This window comes from Cajanus cajan, chromosome 11 (genome assembly GCF_000230855.2).
Source record: "Cajanus cajan strain Asha chromosome 11, NIPB_CcT2T_4, whole genome shotgun sequence".
NCBI classification, from domain to species: Eukaryota; Viridiplantae; Streptophyta; class Magnoliopsida; order Fabales; family Fabaceae; genus Cajanus; species Cajanus cajan.
Genome location: NC_138527.1, coordinates 17,264,802 through 17,273,291, shown reverse-complemented (window position 1 = coordinate 17,273,291; position 8,490 = coordinate 17,264,802). Strand labels below are relative to the sequence as shown.

General features: G+C 39.3%; 1 protein-coding gene across 1 annotated transcript; it reads left to right on the top strand.

Moving 5' to 3' along the window:
• Positions 1-6,066: 6,066 nt before the first annotated feature.
• LOC145953409 (uncharacterized) lies at positions 6,067-7,449 on the top strand. Its single transcript, XM_083067359.1, has 3 exons — positions 6,067-6,865; positions 7,088-7,204; positions 7,445-7,449. Exons 1-3 carry the CDS (start codon positions 6,067-6,069, stop codon positions 7,447-7,449), a joined length of 921 nt encoding a protein of 306 aa, XP_082923485.1.
• Positions 7,450-8,490: the final 1,041 nt, after the last annotated feature.

Below are 8,490 nucleotides of genomic sequence, written 5' to 3'. Positions count from 1 at the left end.
TAGTAACCATCATTGTGATGGCTACTAATGAAGGTATCACTTAGAGGTTGGGTGTGATGCCCTTCCTCCTCATGAACACTTGCATAGATATGCCCCTTCCCTCTTGAGGGTTGAGGAGAAGTGACTCTTGGTTTTGAACCACTAGCCTCTCCTCCCACAACTAGTCTTTCAAGCAATCTTTTTATTTCTTCATTATTTCTTTCAAACTCTTTTTCTTTTCTTCTCAATTCTTCCTCTCTTTTTATATTTTCCTCTTCTTTTTTTCTTAGGTACTCTTTCAATTCCCTAAGTTCATCCCTAACACTAGACCTAGTACTACGAGAATTATGACCATGGACACTAGAATGATCACTCATCTTTGATCCAAAAAGGTTTTCACAAGTTGTTTTCAAAAAGGGTTTGAAATGGTTTTCACAAAGAGTGAGTGATAAAAGGTTTTCACAAAAAGGGTTTTCAAGGTGCAAGATAGGTAGGAAAAGGCCTAAGTGTACAAAGTGAACTTTCAAGGGGAGGTGGACTACAAAGAATCACTTAATAACCAAGCCCTATCAAGTAAAAATCACTAAGCCTTTTCTACTTTTCTTACAAAACAATTTGGCACAACAATAAAGTGTGTGTGTGCACGTTACCCCTAGTAGGCAAATAGCAAGCCTTCTAAACGGATTTGAAGACAAAGATAAAAGCCTAAACAATTATACTACCAAAAGCTATAAAGCATGCAAAAGAAAAGCACTTAAAACATATTCTAGTCGAGGTCCTAGGTGAAGGTTTTCAAATCACCTTCAAACTACACGAAGTTAAACCAAAATGAAGAGGTTTAAGAATGGCCAATTACAAACCAAAATAAAGAAACCAAGGCCCAAAAAACACACTAGGCCGAAAGCAAAGAAATCAAGTAAAGCTTATGAAAACTAAAAGTTTAGGTCTTCAAACTCCTCCACTTGGGTTCCTTCACAAAGAACAAACTTGTTAGTCCTCTCCAAGTGTTTAGACACTCCTTTTGTTTTGGTGTATCTTCCTCCAAAGGCTAGGTTTGGATTCGGTTCACTCCTCCACTCAAATCCACCAAAGGTGTGAAAGTTTGCTAGAGTGGTTCTTCACCTACAAACAAAATGAAACCAACCCAAGAGCAAGAGTCCAAGAAAATAAAATTGAAAAAGCACAATTAGGAAGGCTAAACTCAGAGGGAATTGATGAAGACAAAACAAAAGAGGCCAAAGAAAAGGCAAACTAAAATTAAGACTCAATCACAAAAAGGAAGCACACAAAAGAGTAGTCCTAGAAAGGCACTAGAATGGATTAGTGTTTTAGCTCACTTGATTAAGTCTTTTAGAGGATTCGGTCCAGCCAATATTAAGGTCCCAAAAATATGGTCAAAATGTCACAAGTCCAACTCCCAAATGCTTAGGTAAAGGGTCCAAGTCCACAAGTCTAGCAACAAGTCCTTTTTGGTCCAAAAATTTTTTTTTGATACTTTTTTTGTTCTATTTTTCACGTCACTTTTGTTTGATGTTCCTTGGGTCCAAATTTTTTTTTTAATGTTCAGCCCATTTGTTGCTTAGGTTTTGCACTTGTGGGTGGTGAAAATTAGGTCAAATTTTAGAAGAAATAGAGGAGGACAAGTGGCGTGATTTTAGAGGTGTTTAGGGTATCTTTTGAGTGGAAAATAGTTTGTACTATCTAGTACAAGTTGTTTGCACAAAATTTTTCAGCACACCTCTTAGATTCTTTTAGGGTTTCTTTAGGCATACAATGTTGACCAAATCAAGTGAGAATGCAAGGAAAGTGGGCAGCAATTTATATGCATGTGCAAGGAAGCATTTTTACACATGGAAACTCAAAAATTCAAGGAACATGCTAGAACTAAGTAGCATGCATGAATGACTCCTAGATGGTAGCTAAATGTCACGCCCACTTAGAATGATGCATCATGGTATTTTTGTTCATGTGTTTCATGCAAGGTGTTTGGCACATGCATGGAAATTATGTAGACAAAAAAAATAGGAAACAAAAAAAATGACAAAACTTAGGTGGATTCAAAAATCAAAAAACATGTTCATGGCATTTTCATATGATACTCAACCTAAAATAGAAAAGCATGGCAACCCTAACAATGGAAACCTAAAATGTTCAAAGAAGGTTCACAAGGACAAGAATATGAACCCAAAGCATTCGGCCATTCAAAGAGAGGAAAAGAAGAGACAATGACCGAATGGAAAAACAACACAAAGACAAGGAAGACAATGTTTACCCTTGATGATCCTTGGCTCTAGATACCACTTGATGGCTTCCTCCTTCCATGATTGACATAGGGTATGAAGGAGAAGGCTTTGCCCTTGATCTAGGCTCACCAAAAGGGTAGACAAAGGTAGGTTTATGGTAAAAGAGAAGGAGGATAGGCGTGAAAAGGAGATGTTGGGCAGAAGTGTTTATGGAATGGTGTTTGGTGCTCACAAGGTTGGCTCACTCCAAAAGTGAATGGAGGCCACTCTAGGGTTCTCACTCTCCAATGGGGGAGATAGGAGAAGGTTAGCCAAAGTAACCTAGTGACTAAGGAGAAGATGTTGAGGCAAGAATTGCTCACTCAAAATCTATATAATCCAAAGTATTTACAAGTGGTGGGGTGTTGGGTATTTATAGGAGGGGAGGCATCTAGGGTTGCATTTGGGACATGCATGGCCGAAATTCATAAGGCAAATGCACTCCAAATGACATGCCAAATGAACCCTAGATGCTACTTGGTGACCAAGTTTGGAATCTATGGGTCTATATTGGCTACATCAAGGTGCATGATATGATCATGCAACCTTTACCCTCCACTTGGGCCTAAGCCTTTCTATCACCAAAAATAGATCCAAAACTCACCAAAAATAGGCGTCACCTCCTAATGTGATACCCTAGCCCAAATTAGAAACCTAATCTCCTAAAGCACCCCATAATACAAGGGTAAAATGGGAAATACAAAGAAATAAATCCTATGACTAAAATACCCCAAAATACAAGGGTAAAAATGGAAAATATAATAAATCCTAAATTAATGAGGCTTAGGAGAGCACTAATACTCTATGATCATGAGGAGAGTGTCCCTTGGTGTGTGAACTCCCTCCTCCTCTTCAACTCTCCTAGCCATGGACCTAGTGATGGGGCCCACATGTGTCTTCAAGGATGGTCCTCCATCAGCTGATGTGACTACGTGAACAGTAGCCTCCCTTTGTTTAGTTTTTACGTTTTCTCTCTTGTAGCTGTTCCTGGACGTTTTTGTTTTCTCCTGGTCTGCTCTGCTGAAAAACTCCATTGTTGTATTCACGTGTTTCTCTTTAAAGCTTCTGTTTCCTTTACGTTTTTCTTCTCCTCTAGCTGGGTTCTTTTACGTTTTGCTCTGCTGCCATTTTCGTTTTTGCCTCTTCTTCTCTGGTTGTGGAACTTGAACATTTACATTTGAAGAATACAGTCATTTCATTTTCTCTTCTCTGCCTTGCATTTTGGTTTTCTTTCTCTTCTCTACCTTGCATTTTCGTTTGTATTTTCGTTTGTATTTCCATTTTGATGGAAGGCTAAAAACCCAGGGGTTGGTTCCTTGAGCAGGTTGTAATATCTATTTGAGGTTTTATTTGTATTTGAATCTGTGTTCTGCTTGGTTCTTCTTCATTGAACCTCTGAAACGTTTTTGATACCTGTTCATGCTTAATGAATCAGGTTGCTCACAAGTTGCTTAATCTTGTGGGGAGGTTTAATGTTGTATACATTTGCTTAATTCGTGTAGGGAAATCTTGAGTTAATCTTCGCGTAGTTGGTTAACTCGGATGGAACAAGGATTAAGTTATGAACAGAGAAATCTTTTGAGAACCAGGGATAAAAGAATTGCAATCTGAACAGGGAACCAATTGTTTTAGTTGCTGTTTTATTTAGTTTTATTGTGTAACAAGCAAAAAAATCTGAACCAAACCCCCCACTTCGTGTGTTTAAGCCTTTAACAGTAAAAGACGGTCCTTGGGAGACGACCTAGGAGTCACTTCCTAGTACTGCATTTAATTGCATTTATTTGACCGGATACGACTTCGATCAAATTTGGCGCCGTTGCCGGGGACCATCGGTTCCTGTTAAAGGTTGTGTGTTATTTGTTCTGTTGTTTGTTTTGTGTTTTAGAGCTCTGTTATGTTATGTGTGTAGTGTATTAGTGTATTAGTGTAGTAGTGTATCAGTTTCAGTGTTAGTTTTAGTGTATCAGTTTTTGTTTCAAATCTTGTAGGAATTTTGTGTATCAGTTTCGTGCTTGCGTTTTTTGGTGTCATTGCATGTTATGTTGTGTATTGGTGTTTGTTATTAGTCTCCACAGGTGTAGCAAGTGAGCCAGCTGAAGAATTCAATTCATGTTGTTAAGTATGATGAACAGTAAACCAATGGAACAGTAACTCGAATTTGGTTTTTGGTGCATTTGGTAGCTGATCTTTATTGCATTTTATAGGCCATTGTGACCAATTATATTGATTCCATTTGGTGTGCTGAATCATTTTTGTGTGTGTTGAGTTTGAATTCTGGTGCATTTCGTGGTGCATGTGGTGCAAAATCTGGTGCATTTTGGCTCAAAATCTGGTGCGTTTTCTGGTGCATTTTGCTCTGTTTTTGGTGCGTTTTCTGGACCATTTTTGGTGCGTGTTCTGTTTCGGTTTGGGCATGCTCTGTTTTGGCTGTCTACTAGTCCTCTGTTCAGGTGCTAAAAACGTGGGAAAATGGTGTGGAAGAGCAAAATCTGGTGCAAAAATGTGGCGCATGAATAGTGCTGAATAGTAGCTGAATTTTCCAATTAATTGTGATTTTTGTTTTTGATAGATAGACTTGTTATTTTTTTCTGATTTTTTTTGTGGTGACTTATTTCAACCTATATTTTGTGTAAAAAATAGCTAGGGCACATAGTTTGGTCAAAATTTGGAGATACCAAAATTGTTGAAAATTGTTTTCAGCAAAACTTCAAAGGGCCATAACTTTGGCTCTGGTTATCGGAATTAGGCAAACTTTTTTTTCATTTTGTGTAGAAAAAAAAAGATCTATCCAACCCACACTGCTAAGCTTTGTGGCCCCAGCTAGATCTTCAAAAAAACGTCGTTTACTATTTCTTTTTTATTTTTGAAGTTTTATTTCACTATTTTTCCAAACTTTTCTAATTTTTTTAAAATACTTAGGTTTTGAATTTTGTTCTCAACTTTTTTGTGGTAGTGTCTTATGGTTTTAGGATGATGTTGGTGCATTAGTTTTAATGGTTTCCAAATTTGCATGAAAATTCTAATGAATTTTGTGGTAGTTTTTACTGTTCACGGTTACTATTCATGCATGTGTTGCATGTAGTGCATGACTAGGAACAATCCACACACTTTGCATCCATTTGATCCTGAAATAGATAGAACATACCATAGATTAGTCAGAGAGCATATAGTTCCATCTTTAGATAGTGATAGTGATAGTGATAGTGATAGTCATCGTGTTAGTGATAGTGTAAGTGTTGCATTTGAACTTCATTCAAGTCAACCTGAAAACATGGGTGAACATAATGGACCTCGAGAGAGAACACTTAGGGAGATGGCTGCACCTGATTTCACATATGAGAGTGTATGCATTCAATATCCTAAGGAAGATATTCCTTTTGTGCTTAAAACTGGACTGATCCATTTGTTGCCTAAGTTTCATGGTCGTGCAGGTGAGGATCCACACAAGCATCTCAAGGAGTTCCACATAGTTTGTTCCACCATGAGGCCACCTAATGTCCCTGAAGATCACATCTACCTGAAGGGATTCCCTTTTTCATTGGAGGATCTTGCCAAGGACTGGTTGTACTATCTGGCTCCTGGTTCAATAACAGGTTGGGATGACTTGAAGAGAGTATTCCTCGAAAAATTCTTCCCTGCATCCAGGACCACTGCAATCCGGAAAGACATATCTGGAATTAGGCAACTCATGGGGTAGAGCTTATACGAGTACTGGGAAAGATTCAAGAGGCTGTGTGCTAGCTACCCTTACCATCAAATTTTTGAGCAGTTATTATTGCAATATTTCTATGAGGGGTTGAACATGATGGATAGAAGCATGATTGATGCAGCTAGTGGAGGAGCTTTAGGAGATATGACACCTGCTTCTGCTAGAGGGCTGATTGAAAAAATGGCGTCCAATTCACAACAATTCAATATGAGGAGTGATGCCATAGTTGTGAGGGGTGTGCATGATGTGGTAGCCCCAGATTCCACTGAACACAAAAAGCTGGAGAGTAAGATTGATGCTCTCACCACCTTGGTTTCACAACTGGCTGCAAATCAAAAATCAGCTCCACCACCAGCAAGAGTATGTGGCATCTGTACTGCAATTAGTCATCCAACAGATGCTTGTCCCTCCTTGCAAGAATCTTCTACAGGTCCTGATGCCCCACAAGCATATGTTGCCAACATTTACAACAACAGACCTCCACACCAGCAACAACATAATTATGATCTGTCTTCCAATAATCCCTCAAGTTCTACATATCAGCCTCCTCAACAGAGACCTCCTCCTGCACCTACAGCCCCACCAGCTCCTCAACCTTCTACTTCTGAACCTTCATTGGAGGAGTTAGTGAGGCAGATGACTCTTCAAAACATGCAGTTCCAACAAGAGACCAGAGCTTCCATTCAAAGTTTGACAAATCAAATGGGTCAGATGGCAACTCAGCTAAATCAGGCACAGTCCCAAAATTCAAACAAGCTACCTTCACAAACTGTGCAAAATCCGAAGAATGTGAGTGCCATCACCTTGAGGTCTGGCAAACAAATTGACATCCCAGCACCCCCAGCTATACCTACACCTTCACCTGAGCCTACACTTGAGAAAGAAGGCCCTACAGGTAGTAACAAAAATTTTCATGCAGGTGGACCTTCTTCCAGTGCACACAGTGATGATCTACATCAGCCTCCTATCCCTCTTCCATTTCCACCAAAATCAATTCCAAGCAAAAAGATGGAAGAGGTGGATAAGGAGATCTTGAAGACTTTCAGGAAGGTGGAGGTGAACATACCTTTGCTGGATGCCATCAAGCAAATTCCCAAATATGCTAAATTTCTGAAAGACTTGTGCACCCACAAGAGGAAGCTGAAGGGCAATGAGCGAATCAGCATGGGCAGAAATGTCTCAGCACTCATAGGTAAATCTGTTCCACATATTCCTGAAAAGTGTAAGGACCTAGGTACATTTTGTGTACCTTGCATTATTGGTAACAATAAATTTGAAAATGTCATGCTTGATTTAGTGATGGAATCATACTTGGGAATGCAAGAGGTAACACACTCAAAGATCCAAGAGGAGTGGGCTAGACATGGAAGATTGGGCCAGTCAAGGCCCAATGGGCCCTATGGCCTTGGAAGGCCCAGACCAAGTTTCAATATGGGCCTATCTTGATTTGAACACTCTTATTATGTTTTGTTAGTATAGCTTGAATATATTTTGGTCTTGTATTTTTGGACCACATAGAGTAGCATTTTAGGTTTTAGGCTTGTTGGGCCTAGTTTTGGGCTTCATGGGCCTTTGGGCTTTTAGTACCCAATATTTGGCTCATTTTCATTCTTGTAATTTTTCCTTTCCATTGTATTTGTTGGACCAATGTATTTAGGTCATTAGATTAGGAAAATACAAGAAATACTAAAGTAGGCTAACTAGGTTAAATTAGGTTTAATTTGGAAGACATTTAAGTTACATTTGAGTCACATGTTTTGCACCAATTGGTTGCAGAACATGTGACACTCAAATTAACCCTAAATGACTCTCAAATCAAACCTAGATACACATTAGGTACCTAAAGTTTCGGCCAAACACATGGGAGCCAATATTTGAATTCAAATTTTGGGCGCCACATGTAAGCTTTGACTTAGGCGCCCAAATGTGTGCAAAACCAGATGCTACTTAAGTGTTTCTTCTACTCTTTGTATTCACTTTGAATCATATATGAAATTTGAGAGCCTAAGTGCCGAGTTTCCTCTTCAAAGTCTTAGTGAGAATTCACCTCAAAACCTAGGAAGTTCATCTTCTTCCTTCTCTTTGAAGTGAGCCTTCCATTGATCTTTAAGCTTCGATGCTTCCATCCAAGGCTTAGACTTAACCTCATCCGTGAACTTCTTCCATTCAAGAGCAATTCATTTGGTGATGGCATCCTTACTTGCATGAACATGAGATGATGAGCAAGGAAGAGGACGCCTACTCCAAGGATCAAGTTCTTCAAAGGTGGCACAAGGTTTTAGGGTGGATAATGATGGAATGGATGAAAATGGAGGTTGGGTAGAAGGTGTTTGAGGAAATGCTTGAGAAGGGTACTCTAGGGTTGGCTCACTTCATGATGATGAAGGCCACTTCTAGGGTTGTTTCTCTCAAGGTGGAGATGGGAGGGAGGTGGCCGAATTAGCCAAGGGTGACTAAGGAAAGATATAAAGGCACAAAAGGCTCTCTTTATATTCAATATCCAAAGTATTTACAAGGTGT